We start from the raw sequence: 18,876 nt of genomic DNA on the forward strand, positions 1-18,876 counted from the left end.
GATCGTATGTTTTGCATGTAAAACCTTCATTCTACTAAGTCAGTCAGATAAGTGATATAGTGGAGTAAAAGGTATGACCCCCCCCCGAAATGTGGTGGAGAAGAAGTATAAATTGGCACTAGCTCAGAATTAAATGCACTTGCGTCAGCCCTTGCGTGCATGAGAAAGCTGTCCTGCACATGTGCCTGTGTGTGTGTGTGTGTGTGTGTGTGTGTGTGTGTGTGTAACTATTTGTGCATGTGCAGGCCTCCCTCTCCTACAGTGCGTGACAACAAACAAGAGTGCCCCCCCCCCACAATGAATAATAAAAGGCCCATACAGTTAGCTTGGCATCTGTCATGCCTGGAGAAACCATGCCCTCCACAGGCACCGCCTCCATGTCTCTCCTGCGCCCTGCCTGGAGAAACCACACCCTCCCTCCACAGGCACCGCCTCCATGTCTCTCCTGCGCCCTGCCTGGAGAAACCACACCCTCCCTCCACAGGCACCGCCTCCATGTCTCTCCTGCGCCCTGCCTGGAGAAACCACACCCTCCCTCCACAGGCACCGCCTCCATGTCTCTCCTGCACCCTGCCTGGAGAAACCACGCCCTCCCTCCACAGGCACCGCCTCCATGTCTCTCCTGCGCCCTGCCTGGAGAAACCACACCCTCCCTCCGCAGGCACCACCTCCATGTCTCTCCTGCACCCTGCCTGGAGAAACCACGCCCTCTCTCCACAGGCACCGCCTCCATGTCTCTCCTGCACCCTGCCTGGAGAAACCACGCCCTCTCTCCACAGGCACCGCCTCCATGTCTCTCCTGCACCCTGCCTGGAGAAACCACGCCCTCTCTCCACAGGCACCGCCTCCATGTCTCTCCTGCACCCTGCCTGGAGAAACCATGCCCTCCCTCCACAGGCACCGCCTCCATGTCTCTCCTGCACCCTGCCTGGAGAAACCACGCCCTCCCTCCACAGGCACCGCCTCCATGTCTCTCCTGCACCCTGCCTGGAGAAACCACGCCCTCCCTCCACAGGTACCGCCTCCATGTCTCTCCTGCACCCTGCCTGGAGAAACCACGCCCTCCACAGGCACCGCCTCCATGTCTCTCCTGCACCCTGCCTGGAGAAACCATGCCCTCCACAGGCACCGCCTCCATGTCTCTCCTGCACCCTGCCTGGAGAAACCATGCCCTTCACAGGCACTGCCTCCATGTCCCTCCTGCACCCTGCCTGGAGAAACCACGCCCTCCCTCCACAGGCACCACCTCCATGTCTCTCCTGCACCCTGCCTGGAGAAACCACACCCTCCTTCCACAGGCACCGCCTCCATGTCTCTCCTGCGCCCTGCCTGGAGAAACCACACCCTCCCTCCGCAGGCACCACCTCCATGTCTCTCCTGCACCCTGCCTGGAGAAACCACGCCCTCCCTCCACAGGCACCGCCTCCATGTCTCTCCTGCACCCTGCCTGGAGAAACCACGCCCTCCCTCCACAGGTACCGCCTCCATGTCTCTCCTGCACCCTGCCTGGAGAAACCACGCCCTCCACAGGCACCGCCTCCATGTTTATGGATGAGCTGTCACGCGTGGTCCTTCAGGGACAGGTCGCCACCAGACGCCCCCCCCCCCACACAAAGAAGAAAAAAACACACACTCCACCATCTGCACCGCTGACATTTCCCAAAGCAGTGTGAGAGCGAGAGCATCTGGTGTGCTGTGCACCTCTTGAACGCAGGACTTCAAGTTGTCGTAATGTCATGCCGCCATGTGGTTTGCGCACACGAACCACTGTGAGCCAAATGCCATGTGTTGAAGGCAGGTGGACTCTCTTGTTAGCCTGTTGTATGTGTGCATGTGTGCGGAATGTCAACCTCTCTCTCTCTCTCTCTCTCAACGGCCTTGATAGCGTTACCTTAGCTGCATGGCTCTACCCCGGGCCTTTCTGCGTGGAGTTTGAATGTTTCCTCCCACAGTCGAAAGATATATACAGTGTTTGTGTAGTATCGCTATGTATAATTTAGTCAAATGTCTAGTATGTGATAACAGTATGATGTATGTAACCTGTTGTGTGGAGATGGCCTATATGATGTAGTATACTGTGATGATGCTATGTAACGAAACTGAACTGAACTGGCTGCTCGACCATCCAGGGAAGAATTTTCGCTTTGATGCATTCAACGACAAAAGCCATTTCTGTCCTCTTGCCTCTCATTGGCTGAGCCATGTACAGTTTACGTCCTCTCGCCTCTCATTGGCTGAGCCACGTACAGTTTGCGTCCTCTCGCCTCTCATTGGCTGAGCCACGTACAGTTTGCGTCCTCTTACCTCTCATTGGCTGAGCCACGTAGAGTAGGGTTGACATGAGGACATAGTCGGTATCATCTGTGTGTGTCAGCAGCACAGCCCAAGATGGCAGATATATATTTTTAAAGACCCCCTGAAGTCAAAAACATGTTTTTTCTTCTTGTTCCTTCAGTTGGATGTTTCAGCTTCTTCAGAAGGATGTCTGAGAGTTTGACTCTAGAAGGCTGTTTTCACATTCATCTGCTGAAAGTGCAAAGTTTCTCTGAGTTCCTTGAAAATCATATTTTCTACCAGCATGATTTGTTGACATCACAAGTTTGGAATCTTCAACTTACACGAGTGTGATGTAGAAACCTGAAGCCTCCAGATGCACATACATTGAGAGTGGCCTTCACAGTGAAGTAGGAGACATCTTGTGTCCAACAGGAAAACGTTTCAGATGAATATATTTTACTTCTGTTGCTAGGGAACAGTTTTTGGACCCTAGTTTATATACCCCCTCCCCCTCAGAACCTTGCTAGAGTTGCCAGGCTCGCAACCACAGACTCTAGAACCCTGCTGGTTTTATTGTATTTTTCATTGCATTATGCCATGGGGGGGGGGGGAGTTAGAACGGGGGTGAAGTTTCTCTTTAACAAATAACACGATAATTTAACTTTATTTTTTATTTTTGAACAAACCATCAGACACAAATCATTATTTAAAGTAGAGTATTTTATTATGCATCTTAAAACATTTAATCCCTGATTGTCTTCTGGACGCCTTGTGTTGGAGCATTTTCCCCGAGTCTCTTGCCAAAGCTGCGTTTACAAGATGCCTCATATAGCTCGGTTAATGATGCACGCCTTGCTTACTCCACACTGTTGGACGGGGAACAAAGGTTGCCAGGTTTTTGAAAAGCCTTTCAGTCACTGCGTTCATTTGGGCTTGAGGGACAGCGCGCCTCAACCTCGTGTCAGTCTACATTTGTGTCCCTCAATGGATGAAGGCGCCTGGGTGTTTGGACTTGTTTAGACGTTAACGCTGGCGCTGACCTCATTCTATAGCTGGGTGGCCTCGCCGCAGAAAGAGATGGAACATAGAGAAAAGGGCACGAAAGGAGCAGGGAGGACAGTGGAGGAAAAAAGAAGAACTTGACAGACGGGGGAGGAGGAGGAGGAGGAAGAGGGGGGGTGAATCTCGGATGTCTCGAGAGTTTCCAAGAGTGCTTACGTTAGCGCGAAGAGTCTCTGCGTTCGCGTGCTCGTGTGTGTGTGTGTGTTCGTGCGCGTGTCTACGTGCTGTGTTTGTGTGCTCGTGTGTGTGTTGGTGCGCGTCAACGTGCTGTGTTTGCGTGCTGCTGTAATGCACGTCGCACTCCATTCCTCTTCCTTTTCGGGGGCTAAATGAAGTGTGACAGGGCATTTAAGTATAGGGCCAGTGTCCCGGGGCTCGTCCGGGATGGAGAGGAGGGTGAGGGTCGGGGTGGGGAGGGGGAGGGGTGTATGGTTCCTATCTGGGAGGTGCTGATGGCTTGTGACATTAGCCAGGCTGTGTGTCTGTGGCTAAACAGGACCTGTCTCAAATGCCTGGCTAGAGGTGAGGGCACCGGCAAACGTCCCAGACACCACAGAGGCCCGGCCACTAAAAACACCCAGACCGCAGAATTCTCTCCATGCGTCTGGATGGGACTTAAGGACTTTAAGGACAGAGTCCGTTTTGTTTTGTGTGAGTTTTTTAAATCCGCCATCCGGAAAAAAAAAATCACGCACAGAAACCTTGCACACTGAGTCCGATGCGTTTTATTATTATGTTTGTCGTTCCATTCGCAAGACGAATACGTCCTCTCCTGTATCCACATTACAACTTGACTGACAGTGGCTCACCTTCACCTCGCCAAGCCGGCTGTGGTGCAGCACCGCTCCCCAGGGAGAGGGAGCAGAAAGGGGCCAGTGAGGTGGAGCGAGCCGCTCAGACTGGACACCAGCCGAGCGGGACTAGGCCGCTCCTCTGTCTCTCTCCCCCAAACACAGACACAGACGGCTCAAACAGCTCGCAAAAGGCTTTTGACTGATGCGGGGGGTGGGGGGTACGCAGAAAATCAAACCTGTTCCGAAAACTTTAATGACGGACGAAAGTTCCGGAGTCAGTGAGTGACACAACATGAGGTCGTATTTATTTATTTTTAAACGTGCGACAATTTCGGATGAAAAATACGGACTTGGTGTGCAAAAGCCATTAGAGGAGACTAACTCAGTGCTTAGACGCATCCAAAGGCATATTCTCCGTATCTGGATGGGACTTAGAGGGGACTAACCCAACACGTAGACCCATCCAAAGGCATATTCTTCATACATCTAGATGGGACTTAGAGGGGACTATCCCAGCACGTAGACACATCCAAGGACATATTGTTCATATAGGACACACAGTACTTTAGCCTGGCCTTTGCTGAAGTCAACTCAAGTGAAAGAAAAGAGTAAAGAACAAGTTGTGGAGCGAGATGGAGAGTGGATGAAAGTAAAGAACAAGTTGTGGAGTGAGATGGAGAGTGGATGGGGGACATATCTCTGTTTTTCTGTGTTTCTCCCGTTGAAAAAGCGCTGCCTCAAGTGCATTTTGTGCTGATAATGAAAAGCCTGTTTGTTTCCATAATGACTAGGTGCAGTAGCTGCCAGCGCCTGCAGACAGTCCTCAGGTACAGCAGTGCTCCAAACAGCTAGAAACTCCACAACACACAGACACAGCTTCCTCCATTTTCATCCTGCTTGTTGTTGCTGTTACATTAACTGTCAGGCGCTGTAAATAGTCACCCCCCCCCCCACACACACACACACACACACACACACACACAGCCCAACAAAATAAAATAATGGTCCACATCGTGCAACTCTTTTAAAGAAAGTTTCTCGACCTTTTTCAACTTTAGAAAGTGCTCCATTCTGCCTCCTTCACAGACGGCAGGCACAGTGCTTTCTGTCTGCTTCGCAGCCGCTCCCCACTCACTTTAAGGGTGCTTTCACACTGGCTCCCCGGTACCGTTCCCGAGCACACTTGTCCCCAAATTGACCCCAGTTTCGGAACATTTTGACGAGTGTGAACGTTGCGTTCCGTTCCGTACCGCGCCCGGGCGCGCAACACATAACCGTGACAGGATCCACTTTAAAAAGGGTGGTCTGGGGAGCGCTTTGGTGTGCCCGGGCACGGAACACTTGCGAGTGTGAAAGCCAACCGTTCCGAACCTCATAGACAACAAACGGGAGAGGATACATTGCAGGCGTAGTTGATGACGCACTTGTTGTAATGTGAAAGCTGACCAGCAGGGGAGAGGGTGGGGGCTATCGTTCCCGGGTGCGGAACAGAACGGAATGAAAGCAATCGTTCCCAGTGAGAAAGCAGGATAAAAGTCCCATATGAAAAACTACATTTTCCTCAGTCATTGTTTATCGTCTCGACGACGTCTCATTATGCAGCTATCTGTTTATAGAGATTACCCAACATGTCGTCTGGACCTAAAACACCTACAAAAAAGTACCGATCGATCGACTCCAACTCCATCGCCATGTCGATCGGTCCGTAAACAATGGCCGCGGCGCACAGAAGCGGCAGTCTTCTTGGCGCGAACGTCCGCTCTACACCGGAAACCGGGAAATATAGTAGTGTCTTATTAGTCATCAGAGTGAAGGATTCTGGGTAAGCAGCAGCTTGTCCTTCAACCTAAACAACCTACAGCATGTGAAAAGTGAATGCCTCTACATTGTTGCCATAGCCTCCTTCCTGGGGAAACGTGTGCTTCTACAAGCAGTTTGGATTTGCCTCCCATCGTGATGTCACAATCGCAGCAATTTGCATAATGCAATTTGGTTTGACGTGTTCCGTCACGGAGTTTTCTTCTGCAAGGAGTTGCCATGTTGGTTTTGGAGTTTTTCCCACATCTGCACCCCCCCCCCCCCCCTTCCCCCAGCCTCTCTCCATTGACTTAATATAAAAAAAGACAGTACTGAACAAAGCGAAATAGGGTGAACACTCGCTGGAACGGTATAAAAATCTATGAGGTGCAGACACAGAGATGATGTCTGAAACAGAGCGAGTTTAAAAGGTTGTTTTATTATCATATTGTTTCAACCCCCCCAGTCACCCCAATTAATGTCTGTGCCATGAGGCGCGGTGTGGGAGAGAGAGCGATGACGGCAGAGAGAGTGGAGGGTGATCTCATGAGGGGAGATGGGCTCCGTGTTGAAAGAGTGCGTCTCGCTTCAGCTGACAGCTAATGAACCATCGCGGCCAAAAAGCACCAAACTCAATTAGCCGTGCTAATGCTGCGTTCGCTCGTAGCTAGCACTTTAATCCTAATGTATTTACATAGCCTCGTGTCCCCTCAGTTGGAAGTGAGCGATGACGTCGACGACCGCACACTTTTTTGTAGGTGTTTTAGGTCCAGATGACATTTTGGCTCAACTCTATAAACTGCACCAAACACGAGGGTCGCAGGTTCGAGCCCCCGTGTTAACTCCGGCTTGGTTGGGAGCCTGTTCGGGAGGGGGAGGGGGGAGACACTGGGGGGAATAGCTTGATCCGCCTGCTGGTGAAACCCCTCGCTGTCAGGTGAAAAGAAGCGACTGGCGACTGCACATGTATTGGAGGAAGCATGTGCTACTCTACAACTCTCCGCAGATCGGCAGAGGGGGTGGAGCAACGACCGGGACAGCAGGGGGAATTGGGGAAGTACAATTGGGGAGAAACCGGGGGTTGGGGGGGGGGGGGGGGGGGGGGGGTGGTACCAATAGACGATGGCTTCCGAGATTGATAAATATGTAATCAATCAAACTGCACACTTCTCTTCATATCGGTGGCTGATCAGTCTAACTTTAATGAATCGAAATGGAAGATCTTTGTATTGTAATTGGAGTTTAATCAGCATTTCTTCCATCCAGACTGGGTTTTGTGTGTATAATAAACCGAGAGAAAAATGGACTAATTGAGTCAGAAATAGTTTTTACAGCCAAGCTTTTTTTTTTTTTTCCTCTGCCACTGTTTATGTTGATAAGCGATTTCTATTCAGTTTGCTAATTTCCATAATATTTCCCTCTGGCTTCCACTGCTAGTATTGTTATAACCCCGTTAGCTTCCAAGGGAATGAGCGCTGCCCTTCAAAATGGCATGAATGGCGCCTAATGAAAAAGTAGCTAAACTGTGGGTATAGATAGGGCTGCACTGGCCTCAGGAGTTGGAGCAGAATTGAGCTACACGCTAAACAACAAACTAAATAACAAAACAATGCCATTCTCTGCGACTCAGTTACACAACTGAGCAAAAAAACACAAAGACCAGGATAAACTGTGCTTGAACCCCAGTTGGCGAGACCACGGAAGAAAAACACTGCGTATGATAATAATGCACACGGATAAATAATGTATCTGTTGCGTGTAATTAGAGCAGCTCGGCGAATACATTTGCCCAAATTAGACCCCGGGAGTATTTCCGCACGGTTTAATGTTGCATTCAGTGGCCGTTACTCTCTGCTCCGCTTAACCCGAGTCATCTTAACACTATCGCTCCCATTAACGAAACAATCGCAGGCATCGCTCTGCTGTAAATAACTTGCTGTTGTTAATGACATGCAGTTCTCCCCACTGTTCCTGCTGCACAATTCAAAACGCGAGGAGGATTAAGGAATGATATATGGAAATGCGATACCGAGTGTGGATGTTTTCGCGCATAGGAAGCACGTCTCGTATAGCCTATAGCCCCAGTGTTGGGGGTAACTCATTACAAAAGTAACATATTACATGTAATATATTACTTTTAGCAGTAACTCAGTAATATAACTTATTACTTATAGGATTTCAGTAATATTACACCAGTTACTTTGTCAAGTAACTCAAGTTACAAATTGAGTTACATTTTATTAAATCAAAGCACATATTTAAAAAAGATACAATCATATCCTAATCAAACTGTGTTTTTATGCAAATAACTACTATAGATGACAATAACAAAGGAAAATAATATTTTGAATTCTGGATTGTTTACACTGACTTCAAGGCGGTTGAAATTATTATTCGGGGATGGTGCCGGGGCGGCGATGTCATTCTGCTGCAGCTATTGTTTTGGTAAAAGTACTGCAATAGTAGTGTAATAAGTAACGAGTTACTCTACACAGAAAGTAATATTGTAATGTAACTTATTACTTTCAAATGAAAGTAACTAGTAATATGTAGTATAATTTACATGTTGAAAGTAACTTGCCCAACACTGCGTATAGGGGGGGGGGGACAAGGAAAGGGAGGAGTGGGCTGACATCGAGCAAAAACTCAACAGCAAAGATGGGAGAGGGAGAGCGATGGAAAGGAACGGGGCTTATGATAATGCCTAGGTGACAGCTGCTCAGCTGTGGCTAGCAGCTGTATCCACTAAAAGGGATGGAGCCTAAGCCAGGATAGGCTCCTCTGTCTGTGTCGCCATGCCAGGAAAGGTAGCCAGCACACAGACAAAGAGGAGGGAGCTCCATACAATCATTTATGTGATGCAAATCCTTTACAAAGGCTATAGCATCCCGCCAGTCCCGCATAAGCTGTTGGTCAGTCATTCTCAAAGTGGGGTCCCGGCACCCCCAGGGGTCCTTGTGGGGAGGTTCCAGACTCGCCAGCAAAAAGGTGACTCATTTATTTTCACTAGAATTCCATCCATAAGTAACACAATGGCAAACTGTATTCTGTTTTGGTCATGGGTTTCATACACTTTCTGCAATAAAATATCAAAAGATTAAAAGCAAGAATCTTATCAGATGGGGGGTCCTGGGGTGGGGGTGGGGAGTTCTTATCAAATGGTCCATGGTCTAATTCGTGTCAGTTTAGGGGTCCTTGATGTGAAAAGGTTTGAGAACCATTGCTGTAGGCGAGAGTAGGTTCTTCAATACCCTGCTTAACAGTGTTGACAGCAGCCGCGACCTTAACAAACTAATTTACCCTGAAGTAAAAACCTCATTAAGGAATCTCTATCCATTATACCTCACCGCAAACCTCTGCTTATTTCTCAAATAAATAAATGGTTATGCAACAAAATATCCAGCGACTGTAATTAAACTAGAAACATCAACACAATTAAATTAAACTTCAACTAATTATGGCAAGAGGGTGAAATCAGAAGTTGGAAGTTGCTGAAAAGGCAGCCCATTCAATTATTTTATTAAATTGTGCGCATACGTTTGTTCATTTGGTGTGCACAAATGAAGTGAAAATAAATTGTAATGAAAATGAGGGGGCCAATCAATCAAAACAACTGAACCATTATGTATCTTGTGCACTTGAATTAAGCAAAACATATTTGCGGCGGGGGGGGATTGACTGTTACCATTCCTTTATGGGGGGGAAAGGGTGTATGGAGTCAGCACTGCTACATATGGATAATGGTCATGTAGAGAGAGAGAGAGAGAGTTGCTATTTTACCATACGTTTATTTGGACTCGCAGTCGTTTATGCATTGTTACAATAGTAAGCTGATTGTGCCGTTTTTCCTGCTTTATGGCCAAGATAATATTATGGCAAACCAGATGTGGCTAACACAAGTTCATACAGTGAACAAGCAGGCAGACACACATGCGCAAGCACACACACACACACACACACACACACACACACACACACACACACACACACACACACACACACACACACACACACACACACACACACACACACTTGGCTGCAAATGTCCTCCACACAGGTGGTCTTCCCACCTGCGCTTCCTTCTCCCTAATGTTTAGTTTCCCCTTCCAATATTTTCGTCTGGAAAGATTTTATTGGGTATTTAGGAATAGAATTCAACATCTGTCCACCTGAGAGGACACTGCGCAAAAACCCTAAGAATACAGAGATATCATCATCGCCTGAATATTCCAAGATATATACAGTATATGACGCAAATATGATGATATACATACTGGATAATCTCTGATCATGAGAGCTTACAGATTTCATGTTCAGAGCATTCCAACTCCAGAATTCCAACTCCAGAAAATAAAGTGGTCCCACTTCACACTGCTAGAATCTGGAGTTCACGTCATGCCAGGTACTATGCAATAAAGCCATCTCATATCGGGAAAATATCTCGTCAGAAATGGACAGCTGTCATATCTGCAGAAGATTCCCCAGTCATGTCCGCATGTCAAGATATTGTATAGATATGACCAGTAGCCATGTTTGAAGTCCAAAACAAGAGTGATTTCTGCTGCGTTTCACCGGTCAGGTACACGAGGAAGGAAATGGCGGTCCCTGTCCACTTAGTCTCAAGAGTTCCTCTTTTTTGTGCCTGTCAAGACAACTTTCAGTGTCTGTCAGTCAACAGAGACGACGTCAGGGTTCATTCTGTGGGAGGCGCTGAGCCAGATGTCCAAAAGTGACATCTCACTCTGTTTCTGTATTCAAAGGCATCTGAGAGTTGTTTTGGCACATCGGAAGCATATGGATGTAATAATACTCCGTCGTTCGGGGCGCTCACAATGCCACCTGAACTCAGGTGGCTCCGAGTAGCAGCACAGAGAAGCCTGAAAATGCATAAGAATCCAGGCCTGAATCCTCTACAGAGAAGCCTGAAAATGCATAAGAATCCAGGCCTGAATCCTCTACAGAGAAGCCTGAAAATGCATAAGAATCCAGGCCTGAATCCTCTACAGAGAAGCCTGAAAATGCATAAGAATCCAGGCCTCGCTCCTCTTCCAAGAGAACTGCGGTGTGGTTCGTTAGGAGTGAGAACGTAATTCAAACCAACGCCAGGAAACAACCCCAAAACATAAGGATTTATGGATAAGGAGACAGATGTTGACATACGATAGCCAGCAAGTTATTCATGCTTGGAAAGCCTAGCATAACAACATGAAGCCAGGGCAAACCACAGTCTGGACTGATTCATATCCAGCTATTTCTCCATGTGCTCTTACCTGCTATGACCACCACAGATGGTTGGTAAATGACGTCAAAGAGTGAAGTCAAGTCCACCATGCTTGGCGATATTTACAGGGACTGGAATCAGATTTGTTTTGACTCCCTCCCACCCGGAAATCTCGAACCTTGCAGCACGAGAGCTTACCGAAACTCAATAAATAAACAATAAACGGGCCGCTTGTGAGTTTTGCGACTTTTGTTTACAAGCACTGGTTCACTTGGAATTGGCCGTGCGAACCCAAGCTAATCAAATACAAAAGTGGAACAGTCCAAGTCAACTTTTCCACTGTGGTTCAGACCAAAGAAAATGGACTAGGTGTGATTGCACCCAGGTGTGCCTTCCCAGTCTCCTGAGTCTGAGACTCTAGGCCTGCCGCCTGTAGAGTGCACCAGCCTCCTGAGTCTGAGACTCCAGTGAATTACAGTGGAGGCAAGGTTGTGAACCTCATCAAGTTTCCCCCCTGAAAGCCAACACAGATTACTGAGAGCCAGGTTAAGTTGGGCTCTGAGTCCCAGCGGCCCCATCTGACCCCCTCACCCCGTCCCCAGTAAGCCCCCCTCCGAGGTCAGATCGATGGACAGATTTGAGCGCCAGAAGGCTTGTCTTAATCCCTCGCCTTCATCGATTACCATCCCCATTACAGCCTTCATGCTCCCAATCTCCCTCTACTGTTTTATTCCTAACATCTCGCCATCCTGTTCTCCTCCTCTGTCCAACTATCCATCCGTTTATCTCTCTCTCAGGTCCTCTCTATCTCTTTGTTTAACGCAGCTTCCTCCCTCCGACTATTAGGGCTGGCGATCACCACTGATTTCCCGATTCGATACAATTCCGATACACGAGGTCCCGATTCGATTTCCCATTCGATACGATTCCATATCGATATTTCAGTTACAATACTCATTTTGCTTGCATATGAAAGGGATTCTCAAAGAACTGATGCTGTAAATTGTACAAGGAACGCTCTAACCTGGTGCACATTTAAAATATGAATGTTTTACAGATGTTTACGAGATCTTGTTGCACTAAGAACCAAAACATGCGAGTCTACGGGGTTAAAGCTTCAAACATCCATCCAGCATTATATTAATTTATGAAGTGATTTATTTAAAATGAATATCGATTCGATATTGATATATCGATTTTCCTTTTAACCCAGAGCTACTGCGTATCCATTTCTCACATCGTTTCAGCTCTTTGTTTCATTGTCTCCCCCCTCGGTGTCTCGCCATCTACTCTTTATCTCTCCCTCTCCTTCTATATCCCATATCTCTCTTTATCTCTCTCTCTCTCTCTCCTCCTCCCCCGCCTCTTGGTCCCAGAGGCCTGGGGCTCCCATCAGTGGATCATCACACATCTAAGGAACTCGGCTCTCTTGGTCTCCTTGTTGCTCCAATTAGCTGTCGGGTAGAGCTTCAGTCAGTCAGTCTCCACGGGCAATATTATCCCTGCATTTCCATGTACAGAAATGTGCATTTGCATGCATTAAAATGTCTGTTGTCTGGGAATAGATGTTAGACGATGGGTGTTGATGATACCTTTCGGGTTGCAGCATAATAGCAGTGATGTGTGTTGTTTGAAAGGCTGTTACCAAAGATAGACTATTGTTGTTTGACGAACCCGTAATTTAAAAAAGAGTCGGAGATGTGCTTTTGTGTGAATCGTACAAATGCTAATAATCCCCGGCTCTGCCTCGACACGGGTAAACAGGCTGCTGATTGGCTCTGCCCTGACACGGATAAACAGGCTGCTGATTGGATCAGAGTCTAATTATAGCCATTATTCAGATATGTATGGGAGAATAGTAGAGAAGAAGGAGAAGAGAAAGAAAAGCACAGAGACAGAGAGAGAAAAGCAGAAGAGATAGCTGTTGGACACGGAAGAGGAGGGCTTGACAGACAGAACGGGAGTAGGCAAAAGTACCATAGACTGCCATTGTAGTGCTAAGCTACAGTATGTAGCAGTGAGCGCTGTACCACTGTTTGTACTGCAGCACGCACATTGAAGATAAAGGCATCCACATTCTACGTTTAATATGGAAAATAAGAGCCATAAGAGCCATAATGAAACCTTCCCAACAAGCCCAAGACAAAAGGCGATGTGCAGGAGTTGGCCAAGTTCAACATCAACCCAAACAAGCAGGGAAGTTTCACAACAGGCTATCATGGCAGGGAAGAAAAGCATATTACAAAAGCATGACAGAATTTCAAAGATTGAAGATGATTTAGGTCCTTATTTCACAATGATGCAGGTAGCAGCTATGGACGTCTTAAGGACAATAATTAATAATTGCCAGTTTAAAAGTCCAACCCATTATTATATAGGCTATGTAGCAATGGGGGCGCGAACTTGCGACCCTCGTGTCGGCACAGTAGGAGAGGGAATAGAACCATACACCGCCTGCCCCTGGCTATGTAGCATTTTTAAGCAACAGTTATTTTTCACCATTGTGAATTTTGGAATGTAACCTGTCAGATATACGAATGAGAAAGAAAAAGACAGTACTGTGTGCTAATCCAAACAAGTTCATTTCGCCTATCTATTATTAACTATTAGTTTTTCTTATTGAAAGACTGTGTGTATTTTGTCATACCTGACAGTTTCGACTGCTGCTTCCTGCAGTCTTCCTCAGAGACGTCACGTGATGTTGTTGTGACGTGCTGTATGGCTGGTTTATGAGGGAGTACTGTGTGCTACCTACCCGCTGTGCACCTGCTCTCCAGATGTGCCCCTGCTGTACAGTACGTGTATGCCTGAGTCCATGGATGCTAAGTAAGGTCAGCAAAGCCTTTGTGTGGACACAGTACAGGGCAAACAGAAGCAGAGCTCCATGTAATTGCCCCGCCTGCCCGGCCCCCCACTTGTCCGCCTGAGCAGTTTAATGAATGGTGGCAAATCTGAAACGAGCATTAACGAGCGGCCGGGTCACTGCCTGGGCTCACATCAAGAGCGTGGTCAAGGTCCAACGCAAAGATGAGTGACTCCGACCAGACGTGTTCACTCAGCGGTGACCGGCATCTTCCACCATTACAGCTGCCATTGAAGGAGACGGATGGGGTTCATTAATGGGGAACTATTCTGAAGGGGTTAATGGGGAACTATTCTGAAGAAGGAAAGACGTTATTTTATGGGTGTCTGTGCCGAAGAGAGCGCAAAGAGAGGATGTGGAAGACCTAGAACAAGCATTGATTGAAGTGTCCTTGTTAGAGAACCAGTTTGAGTTTTAGACTTTTGCAGTAAGGACATTTTGGCCGAGCATCACTTCTTCGAGGGGTTTGTTTAGGTTGAGGATTTTGGATTCGGGGTTAAAGTTCAGGTTAGGGGGTTAGGGAATGAATGCAGTCAACGAAAGTGCCAGTGCAAAGTAATTCACCAAATTGAATTGACGGGGAAGTGACTTTTTGTGCCCGGAGAAAATCAATTGGGTTTCATTTTTTTGGGGAAAATAGACAAAAATGACTTCCTTCCCTTGTTTGAATCCAGACTTGTGTGATGAATTGTTGATGTGTGCGGTCTGTTTCTGGGAGAATGTGAACGGCCTCGGGGGAGGGGTCACACACTTCGACGGAGTAATTGTATTTCACTGTTTTCGCTTACAAAAAAAAAAAAATGAATGAGTGCATTCTTTCTCTTCGCCCAGAGAGTCTCTGAGTCTGTCTCTCTGCATTTCCCCCCCAAGTCTGTCTCTTTCTGCACCGTTCGCAGCCCCCTCTGTCCTCCTCTCTTCTAACTAGCTGATTGATAGGCTTCCATTGAGTCCCAGCGGATGGGAATGCCCTGGGGGACAAATGGTGGCTGTCGAGTTCGACTTCACGGTCAACTGCGGTGCGAGCTCGCGCCTCAATGGGGTCTCTTGTCGCTCTTGTGTCGGAGTCATCCAGGGGTCTTGACCACCCTTGTTGACTTTCCCCCAATAAATGCCATCCAGCTCATTGTCTGGCAGCCTGCAAACAAGAAGCCCACAGAGGCTGATTATGTGCTCGCAGTATTCCAAGACACTTACAACAGAGGAGATAGTCCCGCTTACTTACAGCACTTTGATTAGGTCAACCGGGTTCGCCACAAACTTCCTTCTCATTTGTTATCTGAATCGATGCGGGATGCCCAGAGTTTTTCTGTCTTTGCTCGTGAAAAAAAACGTTTGCTTAATCATGACATATTTGCCAATACTTGTTGACGCTAAGTATTTCTCTGTGATTTATTCCTATTGAGTTACTGGCATGGCATTGCAAAAAAAAAAAAAAACAGGGTATTTTTTTTTGTGTGTGCTGAGATTCTCAGTATGTGCCACACAACTCTACCCTTTCAGACCAGTGAGCTGTACTGTAGGTAGGAGCTGCCAAGTTGTAGTTCTTCTGCGCCGGCCTGCACACACTATACTCGAGGCAATACAGGAATCTGGCGTCTCTGCTGTTCAGCAGTTCTGTCAGTGTGGGACTGTGGCTTAGGTCCGCTCCTGCCAAAGAAACGCTCCCTGTTGGCGTGTGCCCGCGCAGTGGTTTATGGCAGACTGTGTCCTTGCCCTGTCTACTTTCATCCCCGAGAAGAAAAATCATTTTCCAACCGAGCAGAACTCGGAGGCCTCGGAGATCCGCGCAGCAAGCGGAGACAGAGACAGAATTGGGCCGTCGAATGCGAAACCGCAGAAATGTTAACATTCGATTGAATGATGGATGTCTCAATCTCCCCGGGGCTGACGGAGTGAAAGAGAAGCACGTAGGTTCTTCTCTCTTTCCCTGTACATGTGCAGTATGTCATGTGATGTGTAACTCTCTCTTTCCCTGTACATGTGCAGTATGTCATGTGATGTGTAACTCTCTCTTTCTTTGGGGGTTAGGGTCCCCAACACAGTAGAAAGATGACAAAAGAAGTCACAACATCTTGTCCCTAACTTAGGGACAAGATGTGACTTCTTTTTTACCGGTGGCACCGTGGCGGACATCTTTTCTTCTGTAAATAAGTTGCACAACACTCGCCGGAAGCTCTAGCATGTGTTGTCAAGCGCGTTGCCGTACGTGTCGCAAAATACCTCGATAAGACGTTACAAGGTGTATACAGGTCTACAATGCACTTCATTGATGCGACTAATATCAGAATACTCCACATGTCTTGATTCGACTATTGCTTCTCTGACTATGACCTTATTCTGACCATTCTAATGATGATTTGTCATCATAATCCATGCTTGAAAGCACTAGCAGCTTACAGCTCAAAGGTAAAAGAAGCATATAGATTGGCTTTGGTAGTAAGTGTTCAGCATGGTGGTGGTGTAACCCTCAAGTCCGTTACTTTCTGCCTGAGAGTGTGGAGCTTTGCAGCGGTGTCTCATTAGGTGAGGGCCAGCTGTGCAGGGGCGGACAGTGTGAGTCACGGTGCCAGGCCACTGATCAGGGAACACTCACTCACTACATGCTGCATGACCCAGCCAGCCTCACGCACGGTCACATCCTCGGGACTCACTTCATATGACTCACCAGACTCACGCACACAGGCTCGGGACTCACTTCATATGACTCACCAGACTCACGCACACAGGCTCGGGACTCACTTCCTATGTGGATGCTGTTGAACTCTGCTACACGCAGTGTCAGAAGGAGCGCCCCCGCTGGTGCTATATGTTCCTACTAGGGATGTCAATTTTCGGTTAATTTCACTTTCGATTAACCGACGCTAATAATCGTTTAACCTATCGGTTAATTCATAATTTTTTTATATTATTATTATTATTATTATTTTTTGTCTATTTACTCAATGAGCTCATGCCCAAACAAGGCGTGTCTATTTAGATGCTGAAATGTTAATGCTTTTTGTGTTAGAATTATGCCTTTATTTTTTGTTGGCTTTGCTGAAATTTATAAGTTTATTGCCACATTTTGATCAAGTAATCATTCCAAAATCATTCTGGCTCTTATATGGATGACAAGGAAATATATTTTTGAGAGCTTTATTTCCTGTTTATGTAAACATTACAACAACAACAATCTGTTACAGATTGTTGTTGTTAATAATATTATAATATTATAAATAATATTAACTGATAGACCGACAGCAATAACCGAACAACGACGTTAGCGACGGTTAATCGATTAACGGTTAACCGTTGACATCCCTAGTTCCTACGGCAGTTAGACTTTTTAACACTCAACACTGCCACCACATAATGTAGCACCATTGTTTGGTCTCTATTATTACTACTAGAAATTAAGCGCTCTCCTTTAAAGCATACCTTGTGTCATCGTGTTCCTCCTTCCCCTCATCTTCCTCGTCGCTCATTTACGCCATCTTCTCCCATCTATATGCACACACACACACACACACACACACACACACACACACACACACACACACACACACACATATATATATACTGTACATACATACAATCACTCCTTTCTTGTGCTTTGACTGTTGAGCTGCTGTAACAAGTTAATTTCCCATGTGTGGTATTAATAAATGTGATCTTACCGTATCTTTTTCCTCATCAGCCTACAGGTTTATCATACAGTTAGAGATATAGAAAAAAGGTTGTAAGCTCTACTGTAGCTGTAGCTGTTACTGAGGTTGTTATCAAGCTTGGCACGCCTGGCTGCTGCTGGGGGAAATGTCCTCCGTTCCGGTTAGCTGGACTCTGTAAACACGTTTGGAAGGCAAACTCCACCAGGGTTAAGACTCCTGAGTTTGGCTTGCTCTGAGCCAGGGTTAAGACTCCTGAGTTTGGCTTGCTTTGAGCCAAGCGCCTCCAAGACTCCGCTGAGCGGCTTTGGTGGTAGTCTGTGTGGTGGAAACTCATTTAAAGCACTCAAAGCTGTGATTCTGTATTGTTCTCAGCTGTGGGGCTCTGCTTTGACCAACACTTGGTTGTGTGTAGAACACAGCCATTCCCAACCTGTGAGCCGGGGCCCACTGGTGGGCTGTGACGGTATTGCAAGTGGCCTGCCAAATCATTTTGCAAAACAATCCGATCTTTGTGGAGAAAAAAAAATATTACTATTATTATCGAAGAGAATGCATTTCTCTATTGCTGAATGATACCATTATTTAATTTGTGTTATACATTTTTCGTTAATTAGCTGCAGAGTGCAGACAAACTTTAGTTTCTGATTTCTGTGTGGTGCTGATGGACAGCTCCTTTTAGCATTAGAATAAAAAGTGCTCTGAGAACGCATTATTTACCCTCTCTACTGTTTATGGTCAGATGTGGGCCGCAAACATTTTTGAGATTTTCTAGTGGGCCATGAGTGGAAAAAGGTTAGGAACCGCTGTTGTAGAATAACCTCTCTTAAGACAGTGTGGTATCTAAAGACCAGCCCCGCATCAAAGGAAGACCTGCCTGTGAAGGTTGCTTCGCTTAGGTTAGCTTTCTGAATGCTAACAGGAACTGGATGCTCGTGGTTGTGTGGCCTGACACAAGAGGCCAATGTGGAGGCCTTCAGAGAGACTGGATGCTAGAGGCTAGGCTTTAACAGGCTAAACGTTCTCACAGGATGAAAACATATTTGTGGAAATATTTGGGCCTCCGGCCAACTATCTTATCAAGACAGCTGAGGAGCACGGCCTTCATCATCAGATATCTGACAAAGGAATTCATCAGACATTGACCTCCTGAACTAGTCTGTTGTCAGACCACCCAGGCTTTTAGAGTTTTATGCAGCAGTGCTCTCACCCTCGTTC

At 46.9% G+C, this 18,876-nt stretch overlaps 1 protein-coding gene across 1 annotated transcript in view; it reads left to right on the forward strand.

The window, feature by feature from the left end:
- Positions 1-353: 353 nt before the first annotated feature.
- Positions 354-18,876, forward strand: part of sorcs2 (sortilin-related VPS10 domain containing receptor 2) — a gene marked incomplete at both ends in the record, with an annotated part of 265,843 nt that continues 247,320 nt past the window's right edge. The window contains one exon of the mRNA XM_083640144.1: positions 354-1,583. Coding sequence (XP_083496270.1) covers positions 354-1,583 — 1,230 coding nt within the window. The remainder of the gene's footprint in view (positions 1,584-18,876) is intronic.

The sequence above is a fragment of the Poromitra crassiceps genome (assembly GCF_964638095.1).
Source record: "Poromitra crassiceps genome assembly, chromosome: 7".
Taxonomy (NCBI): domain Eukaryota; kingdom Metazoa; phylum Chordata; class Actinopteri; order Beryciformes; family Melamphaidae; genus Poromitra; species Poromitra crassiceps.